General features: G+C 32.9%; 1 protein-coding gene across 9 annotated transcripts in view; it reads right to left on the bottom strand.

The window, feature by feature from the left end:
- GRIK2 (glutamate ionotropic receptor kainate type subunit 2) overlaps positions 1-22,705 on the bottom strand; it is a 1,183,302-nt gene that overhangs the window by 256,355 nt on the left and 904,242 nt on the right. For all 9 annotated transcript variants that reach the window (XM_009451673.5, XM_009451672.5, XM_054685483.2 and 6 more), the window contains 3 exon segments: positions 20,959-21,102; positions 18,305-18,412; positions 2,197-2,310 (listed from right to left, as the gene is read on the bottom strand). In XM_009451673.5, coding sequence (XP_009449948.1) covers positions 2,197-2,310; positions 18,305-18,412; positions 20,959-21,102 — 366 coding nt within the window.

Genomic DNA, 22,705 nt, shown 5'->3' with positions numbered 1-22,705 from the left:
GCAGGCGGATCACGAGGTCAAGAGATCGAGACCATCCTGGCCAATATGGTGAAACCCCATCTCTACTAAAAATACAAAAATTAGCTAGGAGTGGTAGCGCGCCTGTAGTCCCAGCTACTCAGGAGGCTGAGGCAGGAGAATCGTTTGAACCTGGGAGGTGGAGTTTGAGATCATGAGTCTGCACCCCAGACTGGCAACAGAGCAAGACTCCATCGAAGAAGAAGAAGGAGGAGAAGAAGAAGAATTGAGCGAAGATTTGGAGCCATAAAATAAGTGATGTTTTGAGGAATTTGGCTAGATCAGGGAGATGATAGAAAGGAGTGTAGGGGCCAGATTACTGAAGGCTACAGATGTTTTCTACCCAGAATTATTGATCCTATGATCATTGCAGAGGTACATATGGTATAGAAACAGAAGACATAATCTAATTCTATTCCTCCAAGGATGTTTAGTGATATTTGGGAAAATAATGCACACATGAAATAAGAATAGCATAATATGAATATTAAGTCATATATTACTGATGAATACTATATCTCAGAAATTGAGATAAGCATATTGCAGAGCAAGGGAAGAGCATTCACACAACTACGTAGCAGGCTAACTGGTTATCCCAATTCAATTAAAACACACGGTTCCTGAAAGAAAATAATGGGAAGTGAAGATAAAAAGGTGAGAGAGAGTAAGACCATAGAGGACCCTATATATAAAAATTTAAATTTGTTGGCTTTTTAATGGTCAATAAGGATTCTCTAACAATCTGTATAACAAAGAAGTAGAGAAATGACAGGATTAGATTGTTGTTGTTGTGTTGTTGTTGTTGATGTTGTCCTTGTTCAAGCAGTCACCATCTGCCTGGAACAGAATTAGACTTTCATGGTGGGACTTGGGTGCACTGCAAAGGAGGAAAGCCACAGGCAGAAGAAATAGTTACGTGGCTACTGCAATAGTCCCAACAGGAGGTAATGAGATCCAGAACATAGTGGCATGTAGATCAGAAAGAGGATGTGTAATTGTACTGTGAGAACATTTTGACTGAAGAAGAGGGCTAGGTTGGTGGGTATGGGAGTTATCTTTGAAAAGAAAGGAAGATAGAAAATTAAGTAAAAGGGTGTCTTAGACGTTTGGATGTGACAGAGAGAGCGAGTATCCACTGAGGTCCTTAGCCACAGATTGGTTAAAAACTTTATGACTTTCGTCACTGTCACTTCATGATTATCAGCTTTGCTTCATTATCAAAAGGCTTTAACCCAAGCTACTTCATTTTGACATGCCTACAGATCTGACATCCCTCGTTGCTACTAAAGGGGCAAGAATATATATTCCTCATAGCTTGATTTCCCACCATAAATCAAATTTAGAAATTATATAAATGCTAAATGTTTATGGTAGTTTGTTCTAGATATTACTCTCAATTTTTACTGACTACCTGGGGATTAATAAGAATGGTCATTGATAAGCTTATTTGGTAGGTGAAAAGTACTGACTAAATAATATAAGAGCTATTTGCTTATCCTAAATTAAAATTCCCTTTTGCAAATGACATAGTGGGCATAAGCGAACATTACTGTGTGATCTAATTAAAAGATATAAATAAATATAAGAGGGGTAAAAACATCTAGCTTAACAATATTAAGTCTGTCAGTGCTGAAAATATTTCTGGCTTTAAAAAGCACTTGCCATTTGGTTACATTAGGGAAATTCATAAAGTAAAATTAATTTTCCAAGATGAGAACAATAAAATTGAAAATAAAGTTAAAATATAATTATAATGAGAAAAAATTCTGAAAAATAAGTGCCATGCCCCATGAAATACATTTGCGGAAAATAAAAGCAGAAGCAAAGTTCACTTTTGGCTCATCACTTAACTATATTTATAGAGCTGCACGTATTTTTCAAGTCTTGACATTGACAATTCCTCAATAGTAACTAATTTTGGAAAAATGAAAATATTTCCAGTAATACATTAAGCTGTATTATTAATCAACATAAACAGCCCAAACATTAATACAATTTAGATCATTTAAGACTAACAAAACTGTGACTAAATTAACATTGACTCATCTGTTGTACAGTAATTGCTAAATAACTGTAAAATACATTCTGTTCATTACTGTTCCAATTATAATGTCCTTTTCTATGCACTTCTGTGTTCATCTACATTTAACTAAGAATAATGGAAAAGCAAATACTTACCAAAATGGTGGTAACAATCAAAGAACGATTGGATAAGGAATCTGTGATGTTTGCTGGCTTTCCCTTTTGACTTTCTGTCATATTCAGGCCACTGGCTGGATCCCATGTTCCAATCTATAAAATAGCATATGTACTTTGTAAATTGTCCATCAGGCACGTGGTAGAGAGTACTGCAAAAGAAAGTTAAGATTGCTAACACTTATTATTCACCTTTGCTGCATTATCTGCTGCCGTTAAAGTAAAGGCAGCTTGTTTAAAACATGATTCACTGCTCTGTGAAGTGTGTTCGGTGAAGTGTAACATTAAAGAACAAAACGATCCACTGAACTTCTCCAGTCAGTGTGGGAGCTTAATTTTCCATTCAAGCTCTCATTCACCAAGATAAACCACATTTGATGATACCTTGATAGCTGGCTAGAAACTCATTAATGGCAGACATCTTTTACTGTAATGGATCTATTTCATCCTCTCATAAAGATAACATGCCATATTATACAGACAAAGCTAAAAGATAGCGCAAAATCTAGGGATCCAAGATAAATTAATAGGTAAAGGTAGGCTTAAGGGAAGCATTGACTAGTATTTTGCACTACCCCTGGTGGGATAAAACCATGCCCAGGATTGTCTTTGGAGATTTAAAAACGCATCTTTGCACCTTTTAAAGTGCTCCCAAGAAAGCAGAAGACAGTAAAATCTGATCTGAATAACACATTCCAATACTTTCTTCTGTGCTCCATTTAATATGAATTTTAATTTAACTAATATCTTCTGATAGATTAGGTCATATACTCACAGTGTTTAGACATTTTGTATTCACTGAACACAGACTATGAGATAACGCAGATAAGCCTCCAGAAGAAACACGTAAGCACAGGATGTCACAAAATGCATTCATTAGATGGTTTATTGACACTTATACCATTGCACTATCATATAACAATGATCAGCAGCAAGGAAGAGCAGAGGCAAAAGAAGATGTGAAATCAGTTCCTTTTCCTCACTGTCTCATACCCAGGAGTAATCAATAACAAAATTTGTCTTCCATACTCTCCTAGACAAGTATCCAACTTATTTTTCTCAAAGAAAAGGAAAACTATCAAATTATCTTTAAAATAAGTCTTTGTATATAAATTAAGTCTTTTTAAAATGGCATTGATTTAGCAGGTATTATTTACTCTGTTCTAACTAAATATGCTAACAAAGGTCCCATCAGCATAATCTCTTTGCCATATTTCCTCATATGGAGTTAATTTTCCTCTCACCGTTAAATTCTGTATATTCCTGATGTTGGTGTTAGGAAGGAAAAAGTCAAGTAATTCAGTATTCTTTCCAAACTAAACCACCTACTGGCCAATTTACATTTCTTTACATTATACTATGCTTATGACAATGTCCTAAAGATGGAGCCTAATTCTATTTCAGAGTCAATAATGAAAGGCTTCAGGAGCCAAGCCGGTCATATCAATGTGAAACATGATAATGTACAGGGCCGTAGTAAGAATTTCTATGCAAGTATGTGCAATTTTAAAATCTCACAAAATGTCAAGACACAGTAGAAAGGAGGGGCCACAATCCCAATCCTGCTTTTCCAACAGCTGTGTGCCTTGGGGCTGCATGTTCCCAGAGCAGGTGCTTTAGTTGAGTTTCCGGTAAGGCACCACCAGGGCTAGTAGAGGGCCTGCTGGGGACCTGGGTAGGGAAGGATGGAGGGGTGTCAAAACTAGAATGCCTGTTGACCTGCTTAAACTATTTAATTTTTTAAAAATTAATTAATTTATTTATTTATCTATTTTTGAGATGGAGTCTTGCTCTGTCACCAGGCTGAAGTGCAGTGGTGCAATCTCTGCTCACTGCAACCTCTGCCTCCCGGGTTCAAGCAATTCTCCTGCCTCAGCCTCCCGAGTAGCTGGGACTACAGGCACCCACCACCACGCTCGGCTAATTTTTGTATTTTTAGTATTTTGTATTTGTATGTTTAGTTTCACCATGTTGGCCAGTTTGGTCTCGATCTCTTGACCTCATGGTCCGCCTGCCTTGGCCTCCCAAAGTGCTGGGATTACAGGCGTGAGCCACTGTGCCCGGCCAAAGTGTTTCAAATTTAAAATCATTTGCAAATACTCTTGGCTAAACAAGACACATCTGCAGATAGTATTTTGCAGTGAATGACTGTCACTTTTCTATACCTGGTCCATAATTAATACCTATCATGCATTTGTTCCCTTAGATTTTACTTTTTTTAAAATATAAATTGGCAAAATAGCTAGGATTTTCAGATGTGTAATGCTACCAGTGAAACCACTGACAAACATCATTTGTTCACTGTCGTCTATCTAATAAAACCTTAGAAAGTTTTCAACTTTCTAACCAAGTAACTAATACAAAGAATTTCCCATTTCACATAATGCCACCCTCCATTATTACTTTTATAAAAATAATTTAGCTAAATGTTCACTCAACTTACCATCTGAAAATACTTCTCTAGTTTCATTATTGGTTAGTTGCTTTTCGAGCTTTTTTGGAGTTCTGACACAGATGAATATTACATGAATCTACAATTTCCTATATTCACAAGTATTAGTTATCCTCTTTTGTAAATCTCAGCTTTCTTAGCGTAATATTATGAAATTTCAGAAATATCAGTGGCTTTAATATTTTAAGTCAAATAAAATTTTAGATATTCCTAGATTGTCAACTACATGATTCAAAACTTTCTTCCATTGAGGAAATTGTCACCAGAGGTTTTGTTTTGTTTTAATGGCAAAAACCATGGACAAAGTGATAGCAATCTATTTTTGTCTATTCAGGAACCACTATTTTGTCATATGACTTGATCAAGCCTTTGAAATACTTTTTTTTTTTTTTTTTAGCTCTGAAACGCAATTAAGATGCTTAAGCACTGTTGACCTTACAGAATTGTTTTATATATGGTGACTCTACATCCTGGTTTGCCCAGGTACTGTCTTCATTAATAATACCCTCTTGTACAAACAAAAAATATCATGATTTGCGTAATAAATTATAGGGCCATTCTAATTATAAGGATTCAATTAGATACAAGAAATATGAAAGTGCTTCAAAAGTCATAAGGAGCTACAGAAAATTATGATTTTATTCATTTTTATTTTATCTTATGTTCTGATTGGCTCTTTGATTTCTTCTTGTGGTCAGAAAAAGAATGCATATTAATTGTCATGAGATTATAAATATGCAGAAGATATAAGAAGAAGATCAATTTAAACTTTGAACCTATGAATACACCCAGAGTCAATCATGGTTAATATTGTGGTCCTCTTTTTTCCTGTCATTTATCTTTCCACACACATTTCTTGCACAGTTTCCATCATAGCCTTGTAGTTAATGGCCCAGCTTCTATGGACAGCGTATTTGACTGCCAGGATCCTATGTCCACCACTTAACATCAGGTGACTTGGGTACATTATTTCTTTGTGTCACAATTCTCCCATCTGTAAATGGGAAATAACAGTATCTACTTCATAAACTATAGTGAAGATTAAATGAAAAAGTATTCAACATAGTATGAATTAAATGAAAAAGTTCATAAACTATAGTGAAGATTAAATGAAAAAGTATTCAACATAGTGTGATTAAATGAAAAAGTATTCAACATAGAGTGTGTATAAGTATGCTATAATTATGACAATTACTAATTATATTCTGTTTATACACTATTGTGAGCATTTTCTCCTAACACCAAAGATAATCAAATCCATAATTATAATGACTACACAAAATGATCATATGAACATATCGTGATTCAACTATCATTGTTACAAGGCCTTAGTAAACACATTTATTTATAAATATTTATTCACACATTTTATTATTTTAAAAACAGATTTCTAGAATTAGAATGACTGAGCACAAATAATCTGAGTTGTTAAGATTGTTACTATATGTTGCCAAATACCTTTCCAAAATAATTTCTCTACTTGTTATCTTTCCCTTTACAGTTCATGGTAGTTTCCATAAGACAACTGTATAACAATTTAGCTTTTATTTTTAATAGTTTGAATAACATCAGATTATATTATAGAGGTTTATAATTGTCAAGTCTTTTAACTGTAGATGGTGTTTTTATTGATAAAAATAACTGTTTTTATTTCAATTACTTTGTTTTACGTAAACTCCCAATATATATTATTAATCACACTTACTTTACCTCCATTATTTGTTTCTTTGCATTTGCTGATAAATCATTATATATATTTTCACTTTCAACATATTTCTCATTTTGTTGGATTTTTTTATAATTAGTGCCTTAGTAGATTCTTTCAATGTCCTAACTTTTTCTCTTACTGAATCTTATCTTTATTTAGCCTTGATCCTTTCACATTGTTTGGTGTTTATTATTTACTTTCTACTCCTGGAAATTTTCCTATGGTAATTGGGAGATAAAATACATTTAAGCCTACTAATGTGTATTATCAGCTTCTGTTTGAAATATTACTATCATGCTGAAAAACGAATATTCAGTCATAAAAATTGAAATACCTACTCTACGAAAATTATCTATGCTTTGTCCCATTCTGCTGCCACACATACTGATTCACAGTTTTAGTTAACATTTTTTTTTTTTTTTGAGATGGAGCTTGCTTTGTCCTTCAAGCTGGAGTGCAGTGGCACAATGTCGGCTCACTGCAACCTCTACTTCCTGGGTTCAAGCAATTCTCCCCACCTCAGCCTCCCAAGTAGCTGGGATTACAGGCACCCACTACCATGCCCGGCTAATTTTTTTATTTTTTAGAAAAGATGGGTTTCACCATATTGGCCAGGCTGGTCTTGAACTCCTGACCTCAGGTGATCTGCCTGCCTCGGCCTCCCAAAGTGGTGAGATTACAAGCGTGAGCCACCTTGCCCAGCCAGTTTTAGTTAATTTAATTTGGGGTCGTAAACACTGCCTCTCTTTATTTTGCTTTGTGTATTATGAATTATTTTGCTACAAGGGAAAGGTTGTAATTTTGATATAATTTGTAAAGTCATTATTCAAAACTATCTTTTTTTGTGCTTAACTGAATTTGATGTTTACTAGGATATCTAGCCATAGTTTCTTCTTTGTTGAGTATTTGCTTTTCACTTATCATTGTTCTTACACAAGATAATTTATTATAAAAGATAACTATGTGACATACTTTTATGGTTGCAGACTTAAAGGTATTTTTGCTGCCTTCTTATATAAAGAAAACTTAGCTAAATGAAGACCTATTGTATCAGAGCCGTCTCCCTTCAGAGCTAAGTTTTATTTATTTTTCTCTAGTATTAATGTTGCTCAAAAAGATTGAGAGCTACCTCATATGTATTTTGCTATTGGTGAATATTTTTTCTTGAAAGTCTTCAGTATTATCATTTGGAAATATTAAATCTCAGCAAGTACATATATGTGTGTGTATGTGTGTGTGTGTGTGTATGTGGATGTTTACATATGTCTATGTAGATGTATGCACGTATCTCTATATATAGTACATTTATGTATATGCATACATAGCATTTATGTATATGTTATATATGGATGTGTGTATCATGTATATATGAACTTTTTGCAAAATATGTTACCTAAAGACTGAGTAGAAAGAGAGAGAAATAATGGTTCTTTTCTTAAATTGTCAGAAATATAATGCATTTCTCCATTTTGTGAACATAGACTTTGTTGCGTCTTGTAGTTCTCAATTATTTGTGTCCTCATGTCTTCTATAGAAGGTGTACTCTTTCCCTTTTCACTACCTTATGCATGTATCTTAATTACTGTTTCAAAATATAGGTAAAACAATTCCTCCTCTGTGCAGTAATGGATGATCTTTTATTATGCTTCCATACACAGCAATTTAGGTATGCTTTTACTTACTACAATAAGTATCATATTATATTTTAATTGTTTACTTATCTCTGTCTAGTAAAAACTAAATTCCCTACGGATGGAGACTTTGGCATACTCATCTTTTTACCCCAAGGCCTTTGAATATAGGACATCCTACGGGCTTTATATGTGAGATCTCTGAATATACTGGTTATATAAATATAACCAATAAACGTTTTATTTATTGAACATAAATAATAATATTTATTGAACAGAAATAAATGTTTTATTTTCCTCATCTCAGAAATGCCACTTAAGTATTGCTTTGAATCCAAATTATATTTCATTTTTATTGATCCTGCCATGTTAGACTCTAAGTGCCTTCACAAAACGAAACATTTCATCAATCTTTAAATTATATAATAAATATCCAATGAATATTTATTGAATAAATAAATAGAGTAAGTGAGTGAATTACTCCATGATAAAAACTTTCAGACTTTTTTGGTTGACTTTCCAATATCATTCATTCATTTGGCAAATGTTGAACATACATATGTGTCTATTCTTTTATAATTACATATTTTGTTTTCCATATTTTATTTTCATGTTTTTTGTGTTATTCTTAATGTTTTGTTTAAGATCTATCTCAATAGCATATTTAATGTTTGAAATATTATGCCACATACCTTTACTATGAACTTCCATTTTTTTCTAATTATATTTTATAAGTATTTTAAATAAATATTTTACACTATAGGTTTTGTTTTTCAGGAATGTGTAAATTATTCATATAATTTTGTTTTATAAGTATATTTTCTCTTTGGTTTCTGTGTATTTTTTTTCTAGGTAGAAAAAAACAGTTTTCACAATAATTTTTAAATTATTTATCTTATTAATTAGTTGCTCCTTTATTGTTTGTTTGTTTATTTTTGGTGACAGTTTTCTCAGTACAAATTTTGTTTTGTAACTCATATTACTACTTTAAATCCAAAAAATGTTTCTATTTCCTCTATTGGGCTATATAATTGTTAACCTCTGAAAGTAGCATCTTTTCTTCTAAAGATGCATGTTAGCTCTGTTTTATGTACGCCGAATCAATGTCACACATTTCTTATTCTCTATGAAATTTATGGAAATAATCTGCTTGATATGTATACAAGAAACTTTTTCAAGTAGGAACAAAATAAACATTCCCAGTTAGTTTTAAAAATATTAGTTCCAAATAAAGTTAAATTGATTTTAAATTAAGAAATAATTTAAATTCTCCACTAAAAAATACCTGATACAAATCTATCAAAATTCTCTTTATACTTTCTTAATGGCATTGACTCACAAAATATTCACTGGATGTTGGTAGATGGGAAAAGAAGCAATATAGTTTTCCATTAGACAACAATGTACAAAAGAAAAAGAGTAATTTGATTGTACATTGTTTTGACTTAATGTCAGGAGAATGTGTCAGACTTGAATAAAGAATATAAGCCATAATTTTCCACAGAAAGCTTGTGTGATGATAATGAGAAACCACACTGTACATGTGTTTCCAACAGTCTTAGCAAAATGCAGACTCTCCATCTTAGAATATGTTTGCTTAAAGAAATTTCTTTCCAGTAATGAGTTGCCCCCAACCATATGACCTACAAAATATAGTTTTCCTTGAAGTATATTGACTACTTCTCTTAGAAAAAAAATGGCACCCCGATAGTACTGTTTGAGGGAATTGAGAAATAGAAAGCATAAGGAAGAGATTTATATTAAATGCTGATTTACGTATGAAAGATATTTCCTGCAATTGACTGAATATACACTAGTGGACTATTTATTTCTCTATTAATTCATATACCTATTATTTCTGAAGACCCAAGTTTCTCAAGCCAATACAATGCATGAATATTGGGTACAGAAATTTTTTTCAACAGAGTAGTTTTCTCACTATTAGTGGGAAATTAGAGACTTCTGTTTTCCTTACTTCACTCCCTCAAATGATGAATAGTTAAATGAAAAGTAGAGATAGTTAGTTGCATTACTGTCTAATAACCCTTGACACCAAAGTTTAATAACTGTTTACTTCCATTGAACTATGTGTTGAAAAGAGAGCACTTAAGCATTGGCACCTGAGCTCTGGAAAACAAAAAGAAATATTTTACAGCAAAGCCTATGTGCTTCCTGCCAGCTAGAAATTGAGTCCAGAGCAGTTGTCTGGAAATTGGCTGACCTTCAGATATAAGTTAATTGGCCTATAAGGATAGGGCAAAGAACACTTTCGTAATCAGTGTCCTGAAACTCTCAACTAGTGTGCATAGGATCTCGGATTTTACCATTTGAGAACTATAGTGCTAATATGAGTACAATAAATCAGTAAGTATATAATCATCTCATGGAAAGGAATTAATAATCTAACTAAACACTGATTTTTCTCATTTAAGATTTTTATTTTAGTTTAGGGCAATTTAATGCTAAGCACAATTAAAGAGTTAACAGACAGGTGGTGATTTTTATTTTTTTAAATAATGTTTGAATTAATGAATTACATGTTCCCAAATATGAAAATACGATACCATTCAGTTAAAAGCCATTTTTCCACAGATAAAAATGTCGGTCATATTTGATTTGATTTGAAATCAAGTCTATCAATTACAATTATGTTATATATATCATAATTGTAATTTTTATATATATATGTTAATTCAAATTTAGTGGTTAGAAGAAAAAAGCCAATATTTAATATTCATTGGTGGGCCAAAATAAGACTTTTTGGGAACAAAAACAATAAATTCTGTGACCTCACATAAGGCAATCTGATTGATTTCTCAACATAAACATCAATCATAAATAGTTTTCTGAAATATTTTACCGTCCTGAAAGTGTAAAGTTGCCAAACAAAATAATAACTATACACACTGACACACAAAAATGTCGGTACAGTTCTGAGACAGGGTTTATAATGAATTCTATATAAGAGTTAGACAAATTAAATGGCTAACATCTCCAAAGAAAGGCAATAGGCTTGGATCCTGCCCAGGAAGTATTTTTGTTTTTAAAGAAGCAAACATCACTTTTTGCCTAATTTAAAGATTACGAGTTAACATCACCATTAGTATTGCTTTCCTAGAGGAAGGCAAGATAAATCTCAGTTCCTGGACAAGTTGGGGGGCACTGTTGCCATGGGCACTGGGTATATGTATCAAATGCCACCAAAGAGAGGAAGATAAAAACTGCCGTGCATCCGGTTCTAGAAATCTATAATTAATGTAAATTTCACCTATCTGAGGTAGATTTTCAGATTTAGATAAGTTCAGAAAATTTAAATTCCATTCAGGCACCTTTTTCATATGAAGTTTAATGAGGGCAGGAGTCAACAAGTAAAAGAAAGGTCAATAGTAAAGATTTCTGTAGAAATAACCACTTTTTCTTCAAAATACATACTTTACAAAAAATATTCAAAAAGCACTTTGAAACATGTTCTAATTCTAGAACACAGAAGCCTGTAAACTCAGGCAGGCAGGGTTTCACTATCAATTCTTATCCTCCTCATATATTATCAAGATAGTTGAGTTTTAGCAAAAAGTCTATGGATTAATACTAGTCTCTATACTGGTGGATGCAAGCAGTAAATATTTAAAAAGCATAAGTGTTAAAAGTTAAAATGAAGCTTCACATGAAAGTGAAATATGACAAATTTAAACCTTTTAGAGGTGTGTCAATGTGCAATATATTGCTTTATATTATTTATAAATACTATTTATAAGACATTTACAAATTATTTTTATATTTATATTATTAACTATAGAAATTGACAAACATATATTTCATAAAATGTCTTCCTGTATTTTTTAAAGATTTTCCTGAAGGATACACAAATTAAATCTGATTTTATTACAAACCTATGCTGGGGCAAACACATTGTGATTATTTTTTATAGTCCCAAATGCTTCAAGGTCCCTCAGCACTATTTCTGTCCAAAGAAATTTATCAGTTTTATCCTTTCTATTTTTCAAAGTTAATATAATATTAATACATAAAGCCAATTTTAATAATGGTTTATTAGAGCCTGTCTGCTGAGGAGATAGGGAATTCTTTTCTCCAATGTCTATTTTCATTTAAATATCACACAGGAGAATATCCACAAAATAATCAGATTGGCAAAATTTGATGCTAGAAAAAGGATAAGAGAAGTACACAAGGATAATTTTAATTTACACCTGTACTTAGAAACAAATATTCTGTAATACAATAAAAATTATTTTGAATAACCAAGAAAGTGTAACAGTAAAAGACTGACTTTTTTCTCTTAGAAAACACATGAAGTACTTTGCGGTCACATAGGAGAGTTTAAAAGAAAATTCAATCATGAGTTAAGATTCAGGGATTTTATCATTGCACTACAGTTTCCTATAGGAAATTCTTTTCTAAATTTAAGTGGTTATTTTCCCAAAAATGGCTTCTAGGTAGCTCATCTTGCAATGAAATTGCACTATTTTATATAATGTCATCAACTCAGTCTAAACCCATTTTGTGTGGAACTCTTCCAACTCTTTTTGCTGTAAATGACATCCTTTTGAACTTATAGTCTAAGATCTTCCTGAATATTTCTGTAACATCTTATGCCGTCAGTTCTGTGTTTTCTTCCCTCTGAAGCTGGTCTTTCCTAAGCACATAGCTAAGCTTCAGGTGACGGAACAATAAGGATAAACCATTTCCAACAATAAGTTACATCCTGGTTACATATTCTAAACAACAAAAACAAAACAAACGAAAAAAACAATTTTATTGTAGGTGATGATGGTTTTATATTTCCTCACAAGTAAATTTTTCCTGATTCTTTTTATTTTTGCTATTCTTCTGCCTCCAAATTACTTCAGTAATTCCACTCGCAGACTGAATACACAAATATTCAATGACCAAACCATGTGTGATGACAAACTATGACCCAGAAGCTCTGGAGTGAGCACCTCAGGAAGTCAAACACAATCTCAGCAGGCAATCTACCCAAAACAATCAGGATTCATCCTATTACTTCCAGTTTCCCAATTTTTTGCCACCCTCCAAATCAGAATCAGCCAGAGAAAGTCAAATGTGCCCCCCCAAACCCATTATCTAGGTGCCTTGCTTAGTTAGACCAACTCCAGTTTCCTCATGCCAGCAATCTCCAATCACAGCACACCTGAGGTCTTCATTTCTTTCCACTATGAAACTTTTCCACTCCCCTGCTTGCCTTTGAATCCCTGTTTAATGCAAGTGATGATGGCTATCTCCTTTCCTGTAGTAAGTTCTGAATAGTAACTTCCGCTTGTTCTCATTTGGGTGAGCTTTGTTTATTTCCATACTATAACTTATAAGGACAAAAAAGGAATATTTATAAATAGAATGTTGAGTTTTACTGTTTAATGTAATACTGGAAGGTCAGAGAGTTTTTAATTGTGCCATGAATGGGGCCAGATTTACCACTCAAGCAATGTGGATCCTTACAATTTCAGACTTCAGGGTGACCTTCTGCAATCTAAAATCCTTTACCCACTTGAAACATTGACCCATGACCCCAACCCACTGATCCCTTGACTATTGTCTTTCCCTGTCCTCATGTTGGAGGTATAGAGCAAAGCTAGGAAAAGCAACAAACTGTGCTACAGGAAAATAACTCTTCATCAGACACTTGAGTAAGCGTTCTGTGTGAAGTATCTCATAATTTCCATAAAGATTCTTTATTCATTCAACAGTCAACAAATATTTCTTGAGTACATACTTTGTCCTCAAGACAAAGGATACTTTGCAAAGCCTTAATATATAATAGTGGAAAAGGGAGCATATATTTTCCATCTAGTAGGTCTTGCACTCTGGCTAGGGAGATAGCCCTTTTATAAAGTTCACATGAATAAATAATTGTGTACTTTGATAGAGTCAGAAATTAAAAAGGGCAGAGCATTATGAGAAATTTAAACTTGATTAGAGACTTAGAGGAGGCCTATCTAAGGAAGTAATATTTAAGATGATACTACCAGGATGAGTAAGAGTTCCCCAGGCAAAGGAACTGGGAATGGATATTCCTGGCTGGGAAAACTGTTTCTATTACTCTATGCCAAAGTGATAAGAAAATGAGAAAAAAAAAAACAACCCTCTGTAGGTAGGGCAAAAGAAAATATCTGAGAACATGATGAGAGGTCACTGGTGCTTTGGCTTTTATTCAAAACACAATGAGAATCTATGAAAGCATTTAAACAGAGGGATGACAGGGGTCAATTTCCTTTTAAAAATATCTGCCTGGCTGCTGTGGTTTAGGGAATGGATTATAACAGAATTGAAGAGAGAGGCTTGTGGGAATTCCAATGTAGTTGTACAGTTGAAAGGTACTATGGTTATGATTCAGCAACGGATGTGGTGAGAGATGAATGGATTCTAAACATATTTTGAAAGTAGAATACACTATACGATCCTTGAACTGACCAGAAGAATTCAAGCTTGGAAAATCACTTATTCTGTTTTCCTTTTCCTGTTCCTGAGTGCTCAATACCAGCCTCTCATAAGCAAAAGTATTGCCTGAACTAGGCAAAGTCTGTAAAAGTACCTACTGTCTTTCCCCCTTCTTGCCCTCCCCTCCTCCATTGAAGGCACTGCCATGGTCCCAGAGAGCTTGTCTGGACAGAAGTGGCTGGCTGTGTATACAGTATCGGTAATCTTTTTGGGACCACAGTGAATTGGGCTGGGTTCCAATTAAGGCTTCTGTTATAATAGAGTAGAAAGAATTCATTTGATCTATGGACACCATCTAAGTAGAAAGGATGCCCATCTCCACTCCAGTCTCAGACACTTGAGCATGGCCCACCTTTTCCCATTCATCAGAAGCATACTCATTTCTTCCTGGTTTATCTGCTCCACAGTTGTAAACAACAGAAGCATGGACTTCCTTCCTGTTAACTGTTTTCATCCTGAAGTTCATGTTTCCGAACATTATGTAAAATCTATCATGTCAGTGACATAAAAACAAAATAACCTTCTTTTCAGCACTTATTACTGCCCAGTCTTATAATTTTATAAGTCTAATGAGTCTATTTATTATTGGCAGGTTTCCTCTATTAGATTATAACCTTCATGAGGGCATAAAAGAGACATTCCTTCCATATTTGTTAGAAGATTAACCTACTAAATGAAGTGTGCTGGTCTAAGATGACCAAGACAGAATGAGAATGAAGAAAAGGCAATGGGCATGAGAAGAGGGATAAAGCTAGCACTTTACATGTTTTCCTTCTTAATTTTTGTCTCTCAGTCATGATAGAACATAATTGTTGAATTTTAACGATTAAAATTTCTAGCCTCAATTTATTTCAAGATGGTACTTCCGGGTTCTTTAAGAGGCCATAGTATTCTTACTTCAGACTGTCCAAGAGGGCAGCCCTTTGCCCTACACTTTTTTTTTTTTTTTAAGGTGGTGAATTTGGCACAGAGAAGTTCGGTGGCAGGATGAAGTTCACATGCTTAGTTTTGATAGAACTGAAACTGAAATTCAAGCCTCTTGGATCACCATCTATTGGCCCTTCTAAACTGTGAATTCCATCAAGGTAGGGATGCTGTCTTTTCCATCTATGGGTTGGTAACTATACTTTCCAGGCGGAAAAAAAGTCAAGTCAATAACATTCAGTCATCATGAGGCAAATAACTGCTGTTGCCTCATGATTCAGTGTAAGACCCTGTGTTTTAGAGAGATTAATAAATTTGTCCATAAAAAGTAAAGGGCAGAGTGAGAATTTGAGCCAAAATATCTCTGAATCTAGACCTTGAGCTCTTAACTATTCTACTAAATTTAAAATGAGGACCTTTTGCTACTTAGCAGCATTTCGTTCCTTCTAAGTCAAAATCAAGTCTGTCAAAATGGAATTTTCAATTTTTCTTAAGAACTGACTAAACTTTACCGCTGTCCTTTAGCTGATGAGTTCATGTACAAATTTTCAAGGATATTGAAAACATGTGATGTGAACTTTTTGCTCCCTTTCTCTTTAACTTACCTCCACCCATCCTCAGTACCTTATCTGTCTTTTCAGGGGAAGGTTTATGCCAGTTTATTTCTACTAATAATTCCCCTACTTGCTAATTCATTTTCCAATATTTGAGTTATGCTTTTATCCCTGGTATCCCCCCTTTTCCTACCTGGCTCCTCCATTTCTCCTTAAAAACATAGTCCAAATGCTTTGCTAGTCTTTGAACTAACAACATTGCTGATGGTTCAGTTAATGCCTTCTGTCACAAACTGTTTACTCATCTCCACTTCCTATTAGAATGGTTTTAAATTCATGGCCTCATACTAAAATTATTCGAAACTATATTACCTTCCCAAGTAACCCATAGCCTTCAGGGCTATTCTTTCTTTAAACTCACATTGTGTTCTAATACCCTGCAAATATCTTGGACATGGTATCTATGTTATGACTAAAATCTAGCATTTTAGCTGTATTTGTATGTGTATGTGTGTAATGATAAAATCAAACGCTATGTTTGTGTTTCCCCATACTTCTACTTCCTTCTAAAATGACTGCTTTTCTAACAATCAATAATTCAACATATTCAAAGGCTAATTCTAAGTACTCAATTGACTATGACTCTTGATTAATTATATCTTTTATCAGAAATTATATTTTTATTGGTCTTTTGAAAGCTTGAAACATATAGCTTTCGATTGTATTTATTTACAAATATGTATTATCTTATCACTGTACATGAAAAGCCCCTTGAGGATAAGGACTGAACATAATTAATTCAGCAAAATGAATTTTCAGATTTTAGAAAAGAATACAAAATATTTATGAAATCTCAGAGCAACCTGAACAACTCACACTGGTTTACCTTGCTTATCAGTGTGATAGATCATCATATGTACTTGATAACCATTATATTCAGGCTTATCTGTAAGCCACAATGGAGCACAGAGAAAATTTTGTAATGTTTCATTTATTTTGAATTCAAGACAGGAATGGATCTATGGTAATATGAAGAGCACTGCCATTTTATGCAGATGTATTGAAATGTCAGCAATGGTCCAAATTCCTCCTAGTGATTTGGATATTTCATAAATAAATAAATAAAGTAATAACATCTCCAGTAAACAGTAAGATAAACTCCTCACGAGCTTACTGAATTCTACCATTATCAACTCCAGTCTTGGACACAGACTAATTTTCTCATCTGGAGAGTGAGACAGTTAGGAAGGGACTGTCTCATGAATATTTGGGTTCCAGTTTATTATAAAATATTCCTGACTTTGCATGGTCTTCACAAAGTGTACAGTTTGAAATCCTCAGTGGCAGGAGGTAACAGCTCTATCAGTTTGAGTCATCAGTTGGTCATAATGTATTTAAAACTGTCTTGGGGACACTATCAAAAATGCAATTTTACTCTGTCCTGGATGGTTTGAATCAGCATTCAAATATGCTGTTATCTTCCAGACTAAGAAAGCCCTTCGTAGGTCTCAGCTTTCCTCTTCAGTTTCTGTCTAGAAATAAAGCTGCATGTTTCATTGCTGGGTGAAATATAAGATAGCTTACTATCTTCAAAGCAATATTATCTCAGTCACATATAATTTTTCTCAAGTTCTTATTTTAATAAGATCTAATAAGATTTAATAACATCTAAATAACATATAAAAAGATTTAATATCTCTTGTCAATTATCAATGAATCTATCAGAAAAATATCTAAATACATACATTACGTATTTAAGAAAACTCACACTAAAATATTCATTAAGTATGCACATACCCACATTCTTTGGGTGCTTTACCACAATCCCTAGCAATAAAATCAAGTAAGATAGATCCAGTGTGGTGTGTTACATTTATGTATATACCCTAGTTACTGTGCATACATGAATTCAAATATTTCACTTAAATATGACTCAAAAAATAGAAACATACTTTTATATTCAATTTCTTAATGGCCTGCTCCAAGTTGGAAAGTCTATGCAACCATAAGTGATTATAAGCTGCATGTATAAAGACCCATATTAAACCAAATATTTTCTAATTGCTATATTAAACCTTAAGACTAATTAACATTATATGCACTTCAAACATTATATGCATCAGAAAAATCTCTAGTTAGAAAATAAAATATAAAATTGTCTTAAGATACCCTTTATCCTTGAATCCTAATTGTCAATTATTATATTCAATATAATGAATTAACTATTTATTTTTAGAGTTACTCAATAAAGTTAAATGTCAATGAAATGTGACTACAACAGAGAATATTTGTCTTCTTTGAGATATGTTTCATTTAGCAATTAAAGCAAATAAGCTCACTGAAATACCTTTTCTAGACCTTCTTCCTTCAGACTGATCACATCCAAATCAAAATCTGTTCTCAAGCCATTGGTTTTGTTGAAAGTTATTCTGCCTGTGAGGCCTTCCCAATGTGCCTATGGGAATAGAAAAACATTGATAATAAATAAGTGAAGAAAGATGGAATAAGCATTTTTTCACAAAAGTAGGAAACTTATATTCATTACTTTTCAGTTTACATTGCTAGAGATTTTTAAAATATTTTAATTTTCTTCTGAAATTTGAAAAATGTTTTTCTACATAAATTATCCTAGTTTCAGCAGAAAATTTATTATAAATTTTTCATTTTATACAATGCATTTTCCAGTTACAATTTTCTATCTAGGAGAGATTGTATTATTATGTTTTAAGTAGTGTACCTCTTTAACTAAAGTCAGAAGAATTTAGTTACTTTTTATGGTGTATGAGATATTAGATATCTCACTGGCAAATACAGTTAGAACTACTGTTATAAAATCCCACTACTAAATTCATAATAACATGAAAAGGAACTTATTACAATAAGAGAAACTGAATCCAGGAAAAGCTATGTTATACTAACTCAATTATATACATTCCCCCTAGCTTTCCCCTAAGTAAGGGCAAGGGAAATGTATTATAATTACTTCATATCAAGATATACTTCGTGGAGGAGATGGGAATATAATAATCTAGCTGTATAATATGTTCAACCCTAAAAGGTGAGTAAATATCTGGACTTTTTTAATGTAAAAAGTTTTCCCATTCTGTTGGTTATAGAACCACAATTAGATGTTTTCCATTGTTTGTCATTTGGAAATAGCTTAGGAAAAAGTAATTAAATACAGAAATTTTCAATTATAAAATGTATACTCACAACTAAAATGTTTAAAATAATATAACCAAGCCCCAAAAGAAGTAAATATCAGTAGATTAAGGGTAATATTTCAATAAGGATTTGAAATTAATATTACTAAATTTCTGAGGCTCCATATGATATTTGGATACTTATGTGCAAGATTCTTAGTTTTCAGCTAATAAATTACAAATGAAATAGAAAAATTTTAATACATATTCATAAACATATTGCAACATGTCTTTGCTAAAGTTAAACATGTGTTCACTGGTTTGGAATAAGGAAGAAAAAAATATTTTTAGCCTAATGGCTTCCAAAGAAAAAATTTCAAGCGACTAACCAAAATGGACAATAGTATAAAAGTAAACAAAAAGATCAAGAAGTACAAGAATAGAAGTGTAAAACAGTAGAACAAATCTGGGGTAGAGAGAGCATAAAGAAATGTATACCAGGTGAAATTGCACAAGTAATTTTATCACAAATTCAATTCTGAACTTCCTAGCAACCAAAACAAAGAAGAAAATATGATAAAAACACAATATACAGGGTCTATAATTTAAGACATACCAGCTGCTCAGGAGAAAGAGCTTTTCCTGGCACTGAGACCTGAGAGAAATTTCTCCTGTTGGTCCTCATAAGGGGGACACTGTGTGATTTAGTGGACAAGATTCTCAATTACACCCTACAATAAATACAATGGGGAATGTCATACAACTGCTTCTTTTAGGGCTGCTTGACACATGTCATTGTTTCAACAATCTAGTGCTGAGTTCAGAAAAATCAATTCTTCATCTCGCCAGACCTGTGGACTGTGTCTACAGCTCACTAAGTTTCAGTTTTAAACCAGAAGTAAATGTTAGAATATGGGGCAACTAATAAACTGCATATTCTTCGAAACTATTAATTCATCTACCTGAGAGTTTGATAAGAATTAGACAAAGAAAATTTATGGATATTCAGAGATACTTAATTATGATCCTATTTGCACTTTTATTTTCATGATGAATAATTTATTACAAGATGAACTGATGATTTATTTTAAGCCATTAATAAAAAATTTCATATGGTAATAATACCTGTGATATTTCATTGCAAAGATTAAGGCACAGTTAAACTTTCATCTATGGAAAGTATTCTAAGTTAACAAAGGACTTTCTTTTTTGACAGGAAAAATATATACGTATACATATTTGTATATATATGCATGTATATATGTATGTATGTATGATCTTCAAAAACTTTTCTTTTTCTCACTATGAATATTCTTGATCTATAACTGACATAGTCAGAAATGATATATGGTCATAAGAATGGTTGCATTATATAATATGGAGTAAATTTTGCACTTTGACTAATCCATATATTCTATTTTTGTTAACTGTAAATATAATTTAAATAACTAGACATATTTAGGAAAAATTAATCTGAATAACTATACTTGAAGCCTCACAAATTAGGTATAATTTTGCTGTAGTGCAAATGACATTTATGTTAAAAATGCATTTTATATTTTGTTGCCTAAAATATAAACATTCCTTTATTAATCTATATCTCTACATAAAGGAAAAGTAATAAAGATTCAGAAAGGTAAATGCTAACCCTCATAGATACTTTGATAGATATTTTGTTTCCCCTCACCTTTCATTTGGTATTATTTAGTAAAAATGTTAATTTTGCTTATTTGGAGTAAGAGAGAAAATTTAAATTAAACATAAAGTAAAAGGACACTTGCTAGAAAAACCACAATAATCTCACTTCATTCAGCTTGACAACAAAAGAGACAAGGCAGATGTTCTTCTCCTGACATACCTCTTTAATTAGACTCATAAAGCGGGTCCCGAAGCGCCAGGGTTTATGTCGATTACACTGCAAGGAACTGACTGTCATCTGGGGAAACTGTTGAACGGCCACAGACACCACATGCACAGCATCATACATTAGAGCAGCATCAGTCTGAAAAGCAAGGGAAAGGGAAATTTATAGTCAATATAACTTGTAGAACTTGTGGTAGATGGTTTGGAAGGAGGAAGAGGGAAGAGGTAAGGGAAATATATATCCCATTTTTCTTTGTATAAAGAAGAAAACGTTATCTCTAACATGCTCTCGTTCTCTTAAACAAGACATTATGATCAAATTACTACATCAGCTCCATAAGAAAATTTGACCTACCCTCCTTTTCCTGAAATAACCCTATTACATATAGTCCTAGTACTGCCGTTGAAGTAGGACATGTATGAAGACAGGCTTTATTTCCTTTTTGTCACTATCTCTGATTCTTACTCTGTCTCACTTATACACACACACACACACACACACACACACACACACACACACAATGAGTACATTGCTAACATTTTTAATGGTCACATAAATTACATATTGTATATAAAAGTAAGTAAACAGTTTCCTTTTACAGGAAGAAACCAAGATTTTAAGGGAGACTTACTTAAAACCTTAAATTCTTTCATTGTTTTAATCTTTTAGCTTTAAAAAGATATAAACCCTGATCTTTTTCTTAAATTTAAATTTTCAAAAGTTTCAATCTCAGAAATGATGGTAGTTTTGAATCTCAATAGCTGTATTACCCGCTTTTCAAGAAACTAAGCTTAATCTCTTGTACGGTTTCCTTTCCCCAAGATTTCCATATGAATAAAAGTTCATTTGGCTTCTCAAGTAAAACGAATATGAATTCTACTGTGTTTGCACCTGCTCAAATGACCAACCACTTTGGAGGTTGATGATAAAAAAATAAAATGTTTATAAGTCATAACAAAACAGAGGCTCGGTGATTTTCAAGTTCTGTGTTAAATGGACCCTCACACTGTGTTTGACAGATCGATGCCAGGCTTACTACCTAGAGAAGACAGCCACACGGACAGTGCTCCTAGTAATGAACTTTGGCCATCTGCTTGGCATGCTTTAGAATAAAAGCATATATTTCCTCTTCTCATTCACACAATTAGTGAGCTGTGAAATGAATAGGAACCCCGTAGATTACAGCATTTGCCACAATACAATACAAAATGAGTATACACAGTAGCTTTCAACCAAATGGATCCTAAGGAGCTATACCACATAAAATGGAAGATGGCTAAAGAGCACAATGCAATAAGAGAACATAATAATATTATTTTATAGTTCATAAATCTCTTGGGAAAATAACTCAGATTCCAAACCTTCATTTTATAAATTCTACTGACTATTTTCACATACCTTGAAGGATGCATAGTGAAAACAAGTAGTGTTCATTGAGGCATACATCCTGAGCCTGAGGATTTGACTGATATTTGTCTCTGACCCGAGTTAATATTCAGAGGACATATTACATATATTACACAGGTAGTCACAAAAATCATCACCAGAATTGGGAAGATACATTTTGAGTGTTTTAAAATATATAACTGTCAACAGAAAGGGTAATTTTGCAGCACAAAACATAAGACAGCCTTAAAAATATTTATGTTTATTTTAACCCAGTAATTCCTCTTTCTGGAATTAGCATTAAGAAAATCAGAGCTAAGAACGAAGGCTACATATCCATTGTTTTGTTTTTAGA

This window comes from Pan troglodytes, chromosome 5 (genome assembly GCF_028858775.2).
Source record: "Pan troglodytes isolate AG18354 chromosome 5, NHGRI_mPanTro3-v2.0_pri, whole genome shotgun sequence".
In the NCBI taxonomy this organism is placed as follows: Eukaryota; Metazoa; Chordata; class Mammalia; order Primates; family Hominidae; genus Pan; species Pan troglodytes.
Note: the sequence above shows the minus strand (reverse complement) of the source record. Positions and strands in the feature narration are given on the sequence as shown.